The sequence below is a fragment of the Thalassophryne amazonica genome, chromosome 1, assembly GCF_902500255.1.
Source record: "Thalassophryne amazonica chromosome 1, fThaAma1.1, whole genome shotgun sequence".
NCBI lineage: Eukaryota > Metazoa > Chordata > Actinopteri > Batrachoidiformes > Batrachoididae > Thalassophryne > Thalassophryne amazonica.
In genome coordinates, this window is record NC_047103.1 from 147,168,705 (window position 1) to 147,187,575 (window position 18,871).

The 18,871-nt window shown below is 40.0% G+C and overlaps 1 protein-coding gene and 1 long non-coding RNA gene across 2 annotated transcripts in view; one reads left to right on the forward strand and one right to left on the reverse strand.

The window, feature by feature from the left end:
- Positions 1-768: 768 nt before the first annotated feature.
- The window catches only part of LOC117516321 (gamma-aminobutyric acid receptor subunit alpha-5-like), a 105,366-nt gene continuing 87,263 nt past the window's right edge, over positions 769-18,871 (forward strand). Inside the window, exons 1-2 of the mRNA XM_034177310.1 lie at positions 769-808; positions 5,731-5,734. Coding sequence (XP_034033201.1) covers positions 769-808; positions 5,731-5,734 — 44 coding nt within the window. The remainder of the gene's footprint in view (positions 809-5,730; positions 5,735-18,871) is intronic.
- LOC117515114 lies at positions 12,257-12,779 on the reverse strand. Its single transcript, XR_004562059.1, has 2 exons — positions 12,508-12,779; positions 12,257-12,439 (listed from the first exon to the last, which is right to left on the reverse strand). It is a non-coding gene; the product is annotated as an uncharacterized LOC117515114 (long non-coding RNA).

Genomic DNA, 18,871 nt, shown 5'->3' on the forward strand with positions numbered 1-18,871 from the left:
TATAGATTTTTATTATTATTATGAATACTGTTTGTTCAGGCATATATTGCAGTTTTATCCATGTAACGAATACATGGCTTTTCAATAAACACAATACCATTTTTGAACCATCCTGTTCATGAAATGCGCAACACAGAAGAAGGTAAATATCCCCCAACCTTCAAAAGTCTAGCCAAAACTAATAAATAGTTCTGTCATTGTAAATTTCAATTTATTAAATTTTATATAGTGCCAAATCACAACAAATCTGTCTCAAGACGAGTAAGGTCTAACTTTACCAACCCCTAGAGCAAGCATACAGACAACAGTGGTAAGGAAAAACTCCCTCTGATGATACTGAGGATGATTAGTGATAATGATAATGATAATTAATAGAATCATCATATAGGCCAAAAAATGCAGAAATAAAATAACTGTCGAAATAGGCTTTTAAACACTTCCTATGGTAACTAACAAAACCATTGTCTGAAATACTGTGGACTAATGTGCTTTTAGATGGTTGCCTTGATCCAATGATCATGAACAATGAAACACTGCCTAAAGTAATGCTGAGGACTATTTAGATAGCTGCCATGGGAACCAAGGAAAACATTGTTAAAAAATAATGACGCTGAAAAATAGTATTTTAAATGGTTGCCATAGTAATCAATCAATACAGCAATATAGGCTTTTAAATTGTTACCATGATAACCAATGACAACATTTCCTAAAGTAAGCAAATAGCCTTTTAGATGGTTGCTGTGGGAACCAACGAAAACAGCAATAAAAATGGTTATGCTGAAAAACATAATTTTAGGTGGTTGCCATGGTATCCATGTAAAATATTGTGAAAAATACAACTGTACTGAGAAACATGCTTTTGAATGGTTGCCATGGTCTAACCAACTCGTGATATTGCCAAAAGCAATGTGGACAAGCTGGCTTTTAAATATTTGCCATGGAAACCAACAAGAGCTTTGCCAAAATAATTTCTCAGAAATGGGCTTTTAGGTGGTTGCCATGGAACAAACAAAAGCATCATTGAACATAATTCAGCAAATTTGCTGTTAGATGCTTGATATGGTAATTATGGAAAACCTTGATAAAATGCAGAGAATGCAGAGAATAAGGCATTTGGTGTTTTGTAAAAACACAACAGATTAGGACAAATGATGACAATAACAATGACATCAACAATAACAACAATAATACTACTAATAAAATACATCAGGCCTCTAAGAAATCATCTCTTTCTGTGAGTGCTGTCAGATTTGTTGGCCTTCATCATCATTTAACATGAAACTCAAACTTAAAGGCATCGGTGAGACATCTGCATCAATTTGACCACTTAACGATTAGCCTAGGCTCGTGTGTTATACATCATACAGACAAAGTGAGGAACCTTGGGGTAATTTTTGATCCTATGTTGTCCTTTCATCTCCACGTTAGAGATATTACGAGGACTGATTTCTTCCACCTGCAAAATATAGCGAAGATTTGTCCCATCCTGTGTATGGCTGATGCTGAGATCCTGATTCATGTGTTTGTCTCTTCTAGATTGGATTATTGCAATGTTCTATTTTATGGGTTGCAGTCCAGCATTAGGGCTCTCCAATTGGTTCAGAATGCTGCTACCAGACTTTTGACACAAAGCACAAAGTTTGACCACATTACACCCATTTTGGCATCTCTTCACTGGCTTCCTGTCCCAGTGAGATCAGATTTGAAGGTTCTACTACTAGCCAATAAAATTGTTCATGGACTGGCACCTCCCTACCTAGCTAGCTGAATTAATTAAACCCTATGTACCTGCCCGGGTTTTGCGTTCGCAGGATGCAGGACTACTTTGTGTCCCTAGGGTGAATAAAAGGTCTGTGGGTCATAGAGCCTTTTCTTATTGTGCCCCTGTTCTGTGGACTGATCTCCCTGTATCAATAAAGGAGTCAGACTTGGTGGAGACTTTTAAGTCCAGACTCAAGATGCATTTGTTTTCTCTTTATATGGTTAGCTTCTTGAGTTACTATGTTTTTATGCTTTTTATGCTTTTTTCTTTTTCTTTTATTCTTTTATTGTGCTTTTTAATCTTTAATTGTGCTTTCTTGATCTTTCTGTTCATTAATTTTGTTTCTGAATTGTTTTTGTGAAGTGCCTTGAGGTGACGCTGTTGTGATTTGGCACTCTATAAGTTAAATTGAAGTGATCAAGTGATAAAATAGTACAGTATAGTTACGTGTCAACTTAACTTGTTGGATCAGCACAAATTATTCATGTAACTGTATTATTTAAAAAAGTAGTTGTAACTACCCTATTAAATTAAGCAGCTCATAATCATATCAAACAAGTTTAAATGGTCCAAGAAAATTAGGCAGAGGTGGGTTAGGGTTAGTGGTGGCCAAGTGGTTAGTGCACTTGTTTTCAGTGCTGAAGGTTCCCGGTTTAAATCCCACCCCTGCCACATTTCTCCATGTAATGTGGAGTTGCGCCAGGAAGGGCATTCGGTGTAAAATCTGTGCCAAATCAACATGCAGATCCACCTTGGATTTGCTGTGGCGACCCTGACTGCAAACAAGAGAGCAACTAAAGGGACTTACTTTTTTGTTACACTTACCCTTACAAATCTAGCTGACCTGAACCTGGCCTGAAGTAAAGGTAACACAAATTCATCATGTTGACTCAATAAATTTACATTTAGATCACTCGACAAAATTGCTTCTGGATAATTTGACTCATTTTACTTGGGTGGAAATACTTTCCAGAATTTTATTAAATTCACTGAGCAAGTTTTTTTTTTTTTTTTTTGAGTGTGCAAATTTGGAAAATAGATCCTTCAAGCTCCACCCTAGAATTGCTTATACAAAAAGTTCTCCAGTTCTATGAATATGCAGATGGAAACTTCACTGCTAAAATTGACAGAATTCCATATGTTTGCTGCGTGTGACACGTCCCCAAGCCACCCTGCCCCCTGTGTGACATGTTGTACTGTCTGATGGAGAGATGGAAGAAATATGCTTTTGGATGAAGATGGGGTGTGACAAACATCAACTCCTTTCCATTTAAAGATTCTGGCCAGTTCTTGGAAACATAACAGTGTTTTGTATCACCTGAACACCTATAGGATAATTTATGGCTTTAAAATGTCATATAGTATCTGTTTTTAAAACCTGTATTAGCTTGCACAAAATGCATCTAACAGTATGACTGTGTGATGCTGTGTGAGGCTCATTTCAAGCTGTAATTTCATGCACTGATTCATGGGAAACGCTGCGAGGCTGACACATACAGGGGTCGAAAACTGTGAGAGCAAATTTGCTGACGTGTGAGTGGAAGGTGAACGCACGGGCGCACGCTGTCAGACGTGACGTTTCGCTCCGACTTGTGGCAACGATCATGAAACTGATTTGCCTTGTATGCTGCCACGGCACAGCAAATCAAGCGAGCTGTCCTCGGCGTGGTGTGAGTTCGCTGCACTGTGCTGGTTTATTCACTCTCCTCACCGTGGCAACAGAAGATAACCTTGAAACTCAGATTTCTATTCAAAGGAGATATTTTTTCTTTCTTTCTTTTTTTTTTTTTTTTTTGCTATTGGAATTCATGTTTTTTATTATTATTATTCATTTTTTCCAATCCCTGCCTCTGCAGTGCTTTTTAGCTGCTTTCATTTTATGCCTTTATTTGGCCCCGTGTCACATTCGCCTCATCATTTCATTTTATGATCGATGTAACACATTGTGTTGTCCTGTAAGTAACCCCCCCCCCCCCCCCCCCAGCTGAAAGCCTCCTCTCACATCCTGGTAACTGTTGCTACCCTTGACAACTGGCTTTCAGAGCAAAAAAATAAATAAAAAACATGTCTTTATTCACCATTCAACAAGCTGTTCGCCAGTCACTGCCCACCAGGACCATATTTCCATGCGTAGCGGAGATTTATTGCTCTGCCAATGCAAATGATAGAAACAAAGTCAAACTTTGCTATTCTTTTGTCTTTTATTGAACAAATATGTGGCTTTTTATGAAGCGTAGTTTCATTCTGCACCCAAAGCATTGTTTATGGTGCAGGTTTGTGAAGAAAAAGTAGTTGTTAACACCATGATTTTTTTAATTGGTGGGTTCTATGTCACATGACATTCATTATTTGTCCCATTGGACAGTGAAATATTCCCTTGTATGAATCACATCATGTCCCGTGCATTTTGTTTCTATTTGCTGTGCATTTTTCACTCTATTGAAAGACACTGTTAGCTTTCCTCAAAATGCGCCCGTGTTATTGATTCATTTCATCCATTTTCTGCGTTGTCTGGATCCAGGTTGCAGACTAAACAGCTCAACCCACACTTCCCTATCCTTGTCCAAGTCCTGTGACTGTTCTCATTTCCAAGACATCTGGGAAATATAATCCCTCCAGCATGTCCTGGGGCCCCCCATTCCAGTTAGACATGCCTAGAAGACCTCCTAGGGAGACAACCAGGAGGCATCCTCACCAGATAACTGAATCACCTCAACTGGATCCTTTCGATGCGAAGAAGCAGCAAGCTCTACTCTGAGTCCCTTCTGGATAGTCACTCTCTCCTGGAGTGGAACTCAGATACCCAGCGGAGGAATGTCATTTCCGCCACTTGTATCCGCAACCTTATGCTTCAGTCATTACGCAGAGCTCATGGCCAAATGTGAGGATAGGAGCATAAACTGACTGTAAGTTCAGATCATCACCTTCTGGCTCAGCTCCCTCTTCACTATGAGGGTTTGTTACAACATCCTTAAAACATCAGACACAATCTGTCTATTGATCTCACGCGCCAACTTACATCCACTCATGAACAAGTCCCTGAGATACTTAAACTCCTCCACCTGGGGCAGATCTCTCCCCTGACCCAGAGGGGACAATACACCCTTTTCCCGACAGAGGACCATGCTCTCAGATTTGGAGGTGCTGATTCTCATCCCAGTCACTTCAGACTCAGCCTCAAACGCTCACTGCACATCGGAGGTCACTGCTCCGATGAAGCCAAAAGAACACATCACCAATCAATGAGCAGAGATGCAGCTCTTATGTCACCAAACTGGACATCTTCCAGTCCTTCACTGCCTTGTAATTCCAACCATGAACATCATGAACAGGACTGATGACAAGGGGGGTGCCCTGGCAGGAGTCCAACACTCAGCTCCTACTTTGGTCATATAGATACCGGATCATGTGTTGCACAGGTTCCGGTACCACATGCTCCCACAGTGTCCCCGACTGGACACTCCGAGAGACCCTTCTCTCACATCCCGAGGGATATGGAAGCGGAGTGGTCCACGTTCTCGGCCTCCATTGCTGAGGTGGCTGCTTTGAGCTGTGGCCAGGCGGTTGTCTGTGCTTGACATGGTGGCAGCCCAAAAACATGAAGAAGGAGGCACAGAGGTCTCCGGAATCAGAGAACAGGTACCAGCAGACCAGAAGGACTGCCACATCAGTGGTGCTAAGGCAAATACTGGGGTATGGGAGGAGGAGAGGCCAAGGAGAATGACTTTAAATCAGTCTCAAAGCAGAACACATCCTGAGCCCAGGATGAGTTCAGCAGGAGAGACGAGCTGCTCAGCTGGACTGAGAATATCCTCAGGTGGTGGAAAGAACTCCTTGAGGATCTCCTCAACCCTACTATTGAGGAGGGCAGGGATGGAAAACTCAGGTGGATCTGGTGCCATCACCCTAGTGGAAGTCATCAAGGTAGTTAAAAACTCTTCGGCGGTGAGTCGCAGGGGGCAGACGAGATTGGTCCAGAGATGCTGAAGTCTCTGGATGTTGTTGAGCTGTCATTCTTGACATGTTTATGCAATGTTGCATGGAAGTTGGGGACAGTACCTCTGATTAGCAAACTGGGGTGGTAGTCCCCATCTTTATAAAAATGGGCTGGAAAGTGTGTTCCAATTATAGAAGCCTCCTGGAAAGGCCTATACCAGGATACTAGACAGGAGGCTTTGACCATTAGTCGACCCTCAGATTGGGATGAGCAATGCGGGTTCCGTCCTAGTCTGAACGGTGACCCTTCCTAATCCTGATATGAGGAAGCTAAATCCAATACACCATAAACTGATTAGCTTGATTTACTTTTTATATTTAAATGGCATAAACACTTAAAATGTGTGAAATACCAAGGGCTGAATACTTTTGCAAGCCATCTATAAAAACAAATAATAAACAAAAACAAAAAAAATTATAAATGTTAAAAAAAAATTGGTTCAAATGAATGTAAATGCATGTTTTATGTGGTACAAGTGCACTTGACTCTCACTGTATCTCAATATGTCTGCAGCAAGGAGCGCAAATTTAGACCTTAATTAATCAGTTAACATGAGTTTCTGTTTTTTCAGTTCTGCATGATGATTGGCCTAAAAATTACTTTTGATTCCAAGTTCTATTTGAGCCAAATTAATATTTTTGCTGAAAATGAAAAATATGTTTCCTTTTTAAATTACAGCAATTATACATAGTGCAATTTATATGACACCTAAATACAGTGGCTTGCAAAAGTATTCAGCCCCTGGGTATTTCACGCATTTGAGCTTGTTTATGGCATTTCAAATACAAAAGTAAATCAGGCTTCTCAATATAAAAATTTATAAAATTATCTTCCTTAGACTCAAACTGAAAGTTTGAAGTTTGAAGGTTCCATAAATAATTAGCCTCTTTGTATAATACCTGTAAATAATCAGCTTTATTGCCAGTTTTTCTCAGACAAGTCAGGGGAGGATACATGAACATTTCCAAGTCACTGAATATGTCTTGAAGTTTATTGTACATCAGTTTATGAAGAAATACAAACAGTATGGCACTCTGTGGTAAATCAGTATGAAGCAGACAGTTCTCAAAAACTGAGTGACTGTCCAAGAAGGAGAAGAGTGAGGAAAGCCACCATGACACCCAGACAACCCAGAAGAAGTTATAGGCTTCTCTGGCTGTGACTGGAGAAATTGCGCATGGTGCAAGTTTTGTATTTTGTATCCCCAGTTATACAGCTTCATGATGAAGTGATCTAGAGGAGGGTCTTCTTTCACTAAAACATCAAATGTAGGCTTGCATCTCATATGTACCTTCTGGCAATTTGTAGCTAAAATTTCAGGTCTTCTTTTTACAAAAATCCTCCTCTGTATGTTTATGTATCCATCCCCAGACTTGTCTGAAGAAACTGGCAATTAAACTGATTATTTACAGGTATTATACTTATGCAACCTATCATCTTTGACTTTTATATTTTTAATTAATTTATATCAAGTTGGAGAGATTTTTTTCAGTTTGAGTCTAAGAAAATTATTTTAGAATTTTTTATATTGAGAAGCTTGATTTACTTTTTGTATTTTAAATGCCATAAACAAATTAAAATGCGTGAAATACCAAGGGGCTGAATACTTTTGCAAGCCAATGTAGATCTTTGTCATTTGACTGGTAGTTTTATGTCACATGACATTCACTGCCTGCATAGCACCAGCCCATGCTCCCAGACTTAACTTGACTTGAACATGACGACAAATTTCAGTTTTGACTTTTGGACCCTATGAAAAAGCCGATGGCTCTATCTTAGTAATCACTGACGCTAGAGAACAGTTTTCGAGGTTAAAATAAATGAGGGAACCCAACTTGACTTGATCCAATTTTTTTCTGAAATTACTTCAGACACCAGCTCTTTGATTTCAGTAGCATGGCCTATTGCAGTATCTTAGTAACAGCTGAGTCTAGATAGGACATTTTGTGCTTAAATTACTTAGGGACCCCAAGTATCTTTGAGTCAATTGAGCAGGATTCCTGAAAATAACTAGAAACATGTTTTGACATTCGACTTTGACAACACAGCCTACAGCTGTACTATATCAATAACAACCACGATAAGACAGGAGATTTTGAGCCTAAATTATTTGGGCACCCCAAGTATCTACTTCAGCCAATTCAATCACAAACAACTGTTTTGAGCTTTGACTTTGATAACATGGCCTGCAGCTGTATATTGATAACAGCTGAACCCAGAGGGGAGGTTTTGAGGCTGAATTTCTTAGGGACCTCAAATTTCTATTTGATCCAATTGAACAGTTTCTTTTTCCTGAAAATAACCAGATACACCTGTTTTGTGCTTTGACTTTGATAACATGGCCTGCAGCTATATATTGGTAAAAAGAAAATTTTGTGCTTATATGACTTGGGGACCCCAGGTGTCTATTTGAGCCAATTGAGCAGGATTCCTGAAAATAACCATAAACAACTGTTTTGAACTTTGACTTTTGCAGCGCCCTTCCCTTTCTTTTATCCCAGCTTTCTGCTTAGGGAACGACTTTGACATCACAATCAACATGTTCACTGATGGATGAAACCACATTTTCATCATTGCTGCTCCGGCTCTCTTGGGAGTCATGTGGCAAACGCAGCTGTATCTTGATAAAAACCAAGGCCAGAGTTGATATTGATCCAGAATTCCTCAGTGACCCCATGTTTCTGTTTGAACTAATTTAACAGGTTCCTTTTTACTCGAAATAATCAGATACACCTGTTTTGAGCTTTGACTTTGATAATATGGCCTGCAGCTGTTTATTGATAACAGCTGAATCCAGAGAGGAGATTTTGAGGCTGAATTTCTTAGGGACCCCAAGTTTCTATTTGATCCAATTGAACAGTTTCTTTGGCCTGAAAATAACCAGATACACCTGTTTTGAGCTTTGACTTTGATAACATGGCCTGCAACTATACCTTGATAACAACCAAGGCCAGAGGAGATTTTGAGCCAGAATTTCTTAGGGACCCTAAGTGTCTGTTTGATCCAATTGAACAGGTGCCCCCCGAAATAATCAGATACACCTTTTTTGAGCTTTGACTTTGATAACATGGCCTGCAGCTGTATATTAATAACAGCTGAACCCAGAGAGGAGATTTTGAGGCTGAATTTCTTAGGGACCTCAAGCTTCTTTTTGATCTAATTGAGCAGTTTCTTTTTTCCTGAAATAACCAGATACACCTGTTTTGAGATTTGACTTTGAACATGGCCTGCAACTATACCTTGATAAACACCAAGGCCAGAGGATTTTGAGCCAGAATTTCTTAGGGACCCTAAGTGTCTGTTTGATCCAATTGAACAGGTGCCCCCCGAAATAATCAGATACACCTGTTTTGAGCTTTGACTTTGATAACATGGCCTGCAGCTGTATTTAATAACAGCTGAACCCAGAGAGGAGATTTTGAGGCTGAATTTCTTAGGGACCTCAAGCTTCTTTTTGATCTAATTGAGCAGTTTCTTTTTTCCTGAAAATAACCAGATACACCTGTTTTGAGATTTGACTTTGATAACATAGCCTGCAGCTATATACTGGTTAAAAAAAAACAAAACAAATTTAGTGCTTATATGACTTGGGGACCCCAAGTGTCTATTTGAGCCAATTGAGCAGGATTCCTGAAAATAAACATATGCAACTGTTTTGAGTTTTGACTTTGACAACATGGCCTGCAGCTGTATCTTGATAAAAACCAAGGCCAGAGGAGATTTTGATCAAGAATTTCTTAGGGACCCCAAGCTTCTGTTTGATCTAATTGAACAGGTTCCTTTTTACCCGAAATAATCAGATACACCTGTTTTGAGCTTTGACTTTGATAACATGGCCTGCAGCTGTTTATTGATAACAGCTGAACCCAGAGAGGAGATTTTGAGCCAGAATTTCTTAGGGACCCCAAGTTTCTGTTTGAACCAATTGAACGGGTTCTTTTTTTACCCAAAATAACCAGATACACCTGTTTTGAGCTTTGACTTTGACAACATGGCCTGCAGCTGTATATTGGTAACAAATAAAATGTTATGCTTATATCACGACTTGGGGACCCCAAGTCTCTACTTGAGCCAATTGAGCAAGATTTCTCAAAATAGCCGTATACACTTGTTTTGAAATTTCACTTTGATAACATGGCCTGCAGCTGCGTAACAGTATCCACTGATGCGAGGGAGCATACGTTGAGATTAAATTACTCTTGAACTTCAACTTGCATTTGAAAAAATTTGCATAAATGAACTTTAATGTCTGTTTTGACCATTCCTGTGATGCCATGGTGCTCGATGTACCTCAGTAAATATGGCAGCAACACAGCAGGTCTTGTATTACTCAGGAAGCCAAGTTACTACATAATGTCATTTAATATTTTTCCTTAAAATGTCAGATATAATTCCAAATGTCTATCTTCCCATGTATAAGAGATAAATGTAGCAGAATGCTTAAGAAGGCCTCATACTTATAGTTCAGTTTCTGTTGATGTAATGTAGATGGGAAATGGTTTTGTTTGATGGGGATAAAGTGACTCCAAAGTCAAGAATGTAAATCCAGTCCCAAAATATGATTCTGGAAGCAGTGTTGGATATAATATCTTGTGCAGTCCAGAGCAAATATGCAACCATAATATCTTGAAATTGGGTTGTTTTAACTGACCATTTTATCATCTGTGGTGTATCTCTCACTCTCTCTTTCTTCCTCTGCAGAGAATGTCACAGAAATCAAGACGAATATTTTCGTTACCAGCTTTGGCCCGGTTTCCGACACAGAGATGGTGAGTTTGTGCTGACGAACGCTGATATAAGCCGCTACAAAAATAAAATAAAATTAAATTAAATTAAAACGAAAGATCCCAGCCAGATGTTTATTAACATTACATCAAGGTTGTAAAAGGGCTCCAGAGAGCTGCAGGCATACATTCATGTCCCAGTTACGTCTTTAGAGGTTGGCAATAATTTTTAAATGAGCTGGAATAAATGTGGATGATTTGCAGCTTGTAAGAATTTAATGCGACCTGGCTGGCCCTTCCCAACCTTTCCCAATCTATTCTTCTGTGAAGGATAACTTTCCACCTGGATGGCATAAGACATCCAAACCTCTTCTTTCATGATATCAGCTGTCACATCCAAGCACACTTCATTGCTGATGCAATCAAAACTGCCACTTTCTTATAATTGACTGGAAAAAAGATATTGACAAGACTGCGTGATTGATGAATGAAATGTGGCAAGAGATTTAGATGGTTTTGCAGTTCATAAAAGCTTATGCCACTCTGTTAATCATGTTATTACTCTGTTTTCCTTTGTTATTTATTCTTTTGAGCTCAATGCTACAAGGTCAATATGTTGCTGAGTGGGATGGATGATGTATTTTTGGACTGTAAACCCGAATGTTCAAATTAATTAAAAAGATTAAGTCCTGCAAACTCAAAGGTTTAAGAAATGTTCTATCTACTTAAATATTTCAAGTTTGTGTAGCGTGGTCTTGCTTTTTCAGTAAATTAAACTCAGAATTTTTGATTGATTAGACTAATTGTATATTAAGTAAGAAAAGCACAACTTAAAAGAATTAAGTAATCATATTTGAAAATATTTGAGTTGACTTAATGAACTTAGTGTGCTTGGTTTCAGTGCAGAAGGTTCCCAGTTCAAACCCCACCCTGCCACATTTCTCCATGTAATGTGGAGTTTGCATCAGGAAGGGCATCTGGTGTAAAACTTGTGCCAATTAAAAAAATGCAGATCCACCTCAGAGCTGCTGCAGCGATCCCGAGTGAAAAACAAGGGAGCAGCTGAAGGGACTTATTTTACTAATTCAATTAAATTGAATCACGAGGTACAAGTAGCACATATTCAAAACTTTTCAGTTCCAGGAACAACTGACTTTTAAGCTTATGAACTCAAAAATTTTGTGGCAATTGATTGCCTCAATATTTTTGAGTTGTGCTAACGTTTTCGGATTTACAGTGTATGTTTCACTGGATCCTCAAATTAATACTGGAATTAGGCAAAAAAGAATGAAAGTCCAACAAGCAAGTGCAAACTGTAAAGAAACAAGGTAAATTAGGATATATATATTATAAATAGTAATAGTAATCGGCATTGGCCAATAATCCCTCTAGGTACTCAGTAGGGATACACCAAATTGGCTGGGCTGATAATTGCATTGCCCGATAATCCCTCTGGGTGCTCTGTAGGGACAGAGCAATAATCGGTTGGGTGACAATCGACATTGGCCGATAATCCCTCTGGGTGCTCTGTAGGGATAGACCGATAATCGGCATTGGCTGATAATCCCTCTGGGTACTCTGTAGGGATAGACCGATAATCAGTTGGGTGACAATCAAAATTGGCCGATAATCCCTCTGGGTGCTCTGTAGGGATAGACCGATAATCGGTTGGGTGATAATCACAATTGGCCAATAATCCCTCTGGGTGCTCTGTAGGGATAGACGGATAATTGTTTGGGTGATAATCGACCAATAAGTCCTCTGGGTACTCTGTAGTGATACACTGATACTCAGTTGGGTGACAATCGACATTGGCCGATAATCCCTCTGGGTGCTCTGTAGGGATAGACCGATCGGTTGGGTGATAATCGACATTGGCCAATAATCCCTCTGGGTGCTCTGTAGGGATAGACCGATAATTGGTTGGGTGATAATCGACATTGGCCAATAATCCCTCTGGGTGCTCTGTAGGGATAGACCGATAATCGGTTGGGTGATAATCGACCGATAAATCCTCTGGGTACTCTGTAGGGATAGACCGATAATCAGTTGGGTGATAATCGACATTGGCTTACAATCCCTCTTGGTGCTCTGTAGGGATAGACTGATAATCAGTTGGGTGATAATCGACATTGGCTTACAATCCCTCTTGGTGCTCTGTAGGGATAGACTGATAATCGGCTAGGCCGATAATTGGCCAGGGGTGATTATAGGCCCCAGCTGATTATCGGCCAATGCCAATAATTGGAATGGCCGATACACAGCCAGTATCGGCCCAGCTGATTATCAGCCTATCTCTAGTATACAGTATACATTTATTATAAATGTATTTACCCTACCACTAAATAATCATACCTCCACCTGGTGTCACCCACAAACAAATCTACAGAGATGCTGCTAAATGGAAGAATGAATGTAACCTGTGAAATGGCCCATCTCTTGGACACAAAACATTCTTTAGCATAATTTCAAAATTCATCTTTGCTTTTTGTAACGCTTCATTGTTTAATCTTCCAAGTTTGAGCAAAAATGATACAATGGACCCTGAAGCCAAATCCTTTGTGTTTTGCTGTTGTCTCAGGAATATACCATGGACGTGTTCTTCCGTCAAAGCTGGAAAACGAACGTCTGTGCTTCAAAGGGCCCATGGGGAAGTTATCCTTAAATAACCTCCTGGCAAGCAACATCTGGACCCCTGACACATTCTTTCTTAATGGCAAGAAGTCAATTGCCCACAACATGACCACGCCCAACAAGCTGCTGAGGCTGCAGGACGACGGCACATTACTTTATACCATGAGGTCGGTGTTCAGTCTGGTACCTGAAAATGCCATTGAAAAAAAAAAAGCAGTACAACATTGAAGACCCTCAATGCTTAGCTCTCTCATATTTCAATTCCAGGCTTTTAGACCTAGTAGTTACCACACATTATTTTAGCAAAAGTCAGCCTGATGTGAAGACTGATTCACAGTAACCACTTCAATATCTGGATATGCATTGACATGCACATTAAGATTCTAATTATTCCATTTTTACCCCCGTTTTATTAAATACACGACTTAACAGATAAACTGCGACCGTGAGGCAGTCTGAGTCTGTGGACATTTTAAGTCAAGACTAAAAACCTATTTTTATTCTCTTTCTTATGGATAGGTTTTATTTTTATTTGTTTTATTCTTTTACTTCTGTTTTTATTATGTATTGAATTTTGTATTCATTTTTAATTATTTATTCAATTTTATGTTGACTTGTTTTATGTAAGGTGCCTTGAGATGGCTTTGCTGTGATTTGGCGCATTATAAGCTAATTAAATTAAATTAAATTAATTAAACCATTCAGACTGTAACATCTTGAATAATTTCAAGTAAGTGTAGCATAAAAAAAGAACTAAGCATTGGAAATTCAACACAATGACAAGTTAATTCATACAAAACGCATTGAGTGGGCTTGTGACAGTGTAACTTGAGTTTTAAAATAACCTCTGGGAAAACACAACAACCATACATCAATCGAAAATAACACTTTATATGACTGATTGAGTAAAGTTTGATGCAAACATGCAAACAGTCACAGGTCTTTCTCTCTCTCTCTCTCTCTCTCTCACCCCATTTACTGTGTACCCTACTTGACTACAAATTTATGGTTTTGGAGATACTGGGTTTTGCATCTGAACTCTTGTGTGTATATATATATATATATATATACACAATATGAACTTCAGGTTTTTTTTAGATTCTGTCAGGCACAGTGTACCTGCGATAAAAATAACAGACCTCTGCATTCTTTGTAGGTGGGAAAACTTGCACAGTGAGGCAAATACGTATTTGCCTCACTATACACACACACACACACACACACACACACACACACACACACACACACACACACACAATGGTCAGCAGCAATGCTGGACCAGGCAGAGGTTGATGTTGCAGGCAATGAGGGACTTCTTTAAGCAGTCTTTATAGCGTTTCATAGGTGCCCCTCTGTTGCGGTGGCCAGTGGACAGCTCTCCATATAGAACAATCTTGGGGAGGCAATGATCCTCCACCCTGGAGACATGACCTGCCCAGAGCTGGGACTTCAGTAGCATTGTACACTGCTAGCCTTCGCCTGTTCCAGCACTTCAGTGTTGGTGATGAAAAACAGAAAACTAAGAAATCACATGTACATAAGTACTCACATTCTTTCCTCAATACGTGTTGATGCACCTTTGGCAGTAATTTCAGCCTCAAGTCTTCTTCAATATGATGCCACAAGCTTGGTGCACCTATCTTTGGGCAGTTTTACCCATTCCTCTTTAGAGCACCTCTCAAGCTCCCTCAGGTTGGAAGGGGACTATCGGTGCACAGCCATTTTCAGATCACTACACAGATGTTCAAGCGGATTCAGGTCTGGGCTCTAGCTGAGCCAGTCAAGGACATTCGCATATTTCTGCTGAAGGCACTCCTTTGATATCTTGGTTGTGTGCGTAGGGTCATTGTCAAAGATGAACCATCAGCCCAGTCTGAGGTCAAGAGCGCTCTGGAGGAGGTTTTCATCCGGATGTCTCTGTATATTGCTGAGTTCATCTGGTGCCTGGTTTCCTCCAAACATGACACCTGCTATTCACACCAAAAAGTTCAGTGTTGTGTCATCAGACCAGAGGATTTTGTTTCTCATGGTCTGAGTGTCCTTCAGGTGCCTTTGGGCAAACTCCAGACAGGCTGCCATGTACCTTTTACTAAGGAGTGGCTTCCATCTGGCCCCTCTACCATACAGGGCATTGCTGGATTGCTGCAGAGATGGTTGTCCTTCTGGAAGGTTCTCCTCTCTCCACAGAGGAATGCTGGTGCTCTTACAGAGTGACCATTGGGTGCTTAGTCACCTCCTTGACTATAAGGTCCTTCTCCCCCGATCACTCAGTTTAGATGGGCAGCCAGCTGTAGGAAGAGTCCTGGTGGATGTGAACTTCTTCCATTCATGGATGATGGAGGCCATTGTGCTCACTGGGACCTTCAAAGCAGCAGAAATGTTTCTGTACCCTTTTCCAGATTTGTGCCTCAAGACAATCCTGTCTCGGAGGTCTACAGACAATTCCTTTGACTTCTTGCCTTTGTTTGTGCTTTGACATGCACTGTCACAGGTGCATGTCACATGTAGATAGGTGTGTGACTTTCCAAGTCATGTCCAATCAATTGAATTTACCCCAGGTGGACTCCAATTAATCTCTAGAAACATCTCAAGGATGACCAGTGGGAACAGGATGCACGTGAGCTCAATTTTGAACTTTATGGCAAAGACTTTGAATACTTAAGTACACGTGATTTCTTTGTTTTTCTTTATTTTTAATAAATTTGCAAAAATCTAAAAAAAAAACAAACTTCATCACATTGTCATTGGGTATTGTGTGCAGAATTGTGAGGGGAAAAAATACATCCAGTTTGATATAAGAAAATGTGGAAAAAGTGCAGCACTGTGAATACTTTCTGGATGCACTATACACACACACACATATATATATATATATGTGTGTGTGTGTGTGTGTGTAGTGTCGTGTAGTATACTATACACATACATATACTACACCACAGTATAGTATTTTTGTCCCATGCACTTTACTCTGCTGGCTCCATTTAGTTTTCCTAAAAATGCTTCATTGATATGAGGAAGCTTAATCTAGTAGCAGCAGTGTTTGTGGGAACATTTTAGGAGTGTACAAGGGCTATTAGATCAAGAATTGGACAAGTTTTCACTGAGCTCCTCAATGGCTCTTGATTAGCTCACATTAAGTCAACACCCAAACTGCCTCCTACTGTGAGTAACGACTGTAAATACAACGTATATGCGTGTGAGAACATGGTGTATTTGGATGAATGTGAGAAAAGATATGTTTGACATTATTATGGCCCATGATTTCTACAGACAGATTTTAAAATATGTTCAGAAATAAATGTGAAATAACAAATTTTGTTTTCTTAATATATTCAAATTATTATACAACAACAACATATTGAGGCCCCATTTATCAGAGTGTACAATGTGTTTAAACTGGTGTTGCAAAAGTTTCAAAAACATTCTGGAGATGTGCTTCAAATGCATAATTGCTAATTTGCAAATACAGATGAAAAGTTTTGGTACCATCCCCAGGCACACATTCTATCTGTTGTTTCTTTCTGGTTTTACTTTCCCGTTCTGGATTATTATTATTATTTTTTTTTTTTGTACTGTTTCTGCATACACAGTGGACACCATGTATCTCCCTATGGTTGCTAACTTGTTCGCTAGGTGGATTGCGTCACATTTTTTCCTGTGGTTGTCACTTTGTTAGTGTCAGGTTCTGTCCCGGCCAGGGCTCATGTCATGGTTTGTCCCCTGTCTGTGTTAATGTCCCCTCTCTGCGTTCCGCTTCTTGCCCCAACCTTGTTGTTATACTTTAGCCATGTGCTGAGTTCCTCTCTAGTTTTTGTTTCAGCCTTTAGTTTCTTGATGATCTCTTTTCAGTTCTTACCTTTTGTTTCCTGGTTTAATTCTTTGTTCTTTTTGTCTGGGTGTTTTATTTGGCCTTTGGTTTTGCTTATCCGTGTTTTAGGTATGTTATTTTGATCACTGTTTGGCTCAGTCACTGTCACGGATTTGTCTTACCTCTGCTCCTGTCTGTCACGCCACCTTTGTCACTGAACTCTCGTCTCCTGCACAGTCTTTCCTCATCTGCGTCTCGTTCGTCTACGCCCCCTTCCTGACATTCCCCGCACCAGTGTCTCATTTACCCACCATGTATTTAAGCCTCATGTGTTTTGTCTTTCACTGCCAGTTCAGTGTTCCTTGCATCTTCGTTCCAGCATTTTTGTCATCTCCCCTTTTTTCCTTACTGTGTGTTAACCTTGCTCTGTTTGTTGGATTCCGCTTTTGTCTGTGTCTCATTGTATTTTGTCTCTCAGTGTTTTTAAACCTTGCTCATTTTTTGGGTCACACCTGTGCCTCACGCCTGTCTGTAAATGCCGCATCACTGTCTTACTGTGTATTGAACCTCTGCCTGTTTACAATATAAAGCTTTTTTTGATTACTCCAACTTCTCAGCCTACAAGTCTGCATTTGTGTTTACCTATTTGGTCTCAGCACCTTGACAGATAGCTGGGTTAACTGCATCATATTTCTCCTCTCAGTTGCTAGCTTGTTAGCTGGGTGAGCACATTATGTTTCTCCTTTCTCTTGCTAAGTTGTTAGCTAGGTGGAGCGCATTTTTTTCTCTTTTCTGTTGCTAAATTGTTAGCTGGGGGGAGCGCATTATTTTTCTCCTTTCAGTTGTTAGTTTGTTAGTTGGGTGGATTGCATTCAGTTTCTCCTCATAGTTTTTAACCTTTTAGCAGGAAGTGACATATTTTCCACCACAGATGCTATCTTTTTTGCTGAGTGGAGTGCAGCGAGGATCACATGCCATGTCCAGTGTTCAGGAAGCAGACAAACATACACATTCTCACTCCAAACTTTTTTATGCTTTGGTGCAGACAACTCTTTGCTTCATTTCCACCTTATTACGTCCTAATTTGCAATGCAGACTGCCCCCCCTACCCCAGATACCCCTACTACGGCCCGTATAACCTCCACCATTTTAAGCATTTTTCTTTATTTGCATCTCACATGTCTGGAAAGTCCTCACCAGCTCATTTAGGTCCTTCAGACTTTATTTCAGCAAATGCTTCTGGGCAGCATTAGCATGGCTAAAAACACTCACCTTCTGGGAAGCTTCGCCCCCAAACACCCCAATTACGGCCCTCATAACCCCCGCCATTTTAAGCATTTTTCTTTATTTGTGTCTCACATGCCTGAAAAGTCCTCACCATCTCATTTAGGTCCTTCACACTTTATTCTCAGTAAATGCTTCTGGTCAGCATTAGCATGGCTAAAATACTTCATGCAATTTACACACTAAATAACCACTCAGGTGCTGTCAAGGTGCGCTGCCTCCCACGTTAGCAGTCCCGGATTCAATGTCGACTCAACATTTAGCATTTCCCGTTTCAGTGTTGGCTGTGCACTGAATGCCCGCAAAATCTCCTCTATTCATGGAGATCTCCTCTTCCCTCTTTTAAAATTTCTTTTCTTTTTTTTTTCTAAATGAGACAAACAAACGTTACACAAAAACTTTACAGAGGATAACATAACAGCGCAAAAACAAACATAATGAACAACAGGTTAATATCCTCTGCTGGTAGTTCAGGAAGTGTTCGACTTTTGACATTTCCGGTTTCACTGTGGCTCCAAGACTTGGCACTTCCTGTTTCAGTGTCAACGTGCACTTAATTGCTGCAAGCTCCCACAAGATCGCATCTATTGACAATCCAGAAAGTGTTCAACATTTGAATTTCCTGTTTCACTGTAGATTCAAAACTTGGCACTTCCTGTTTG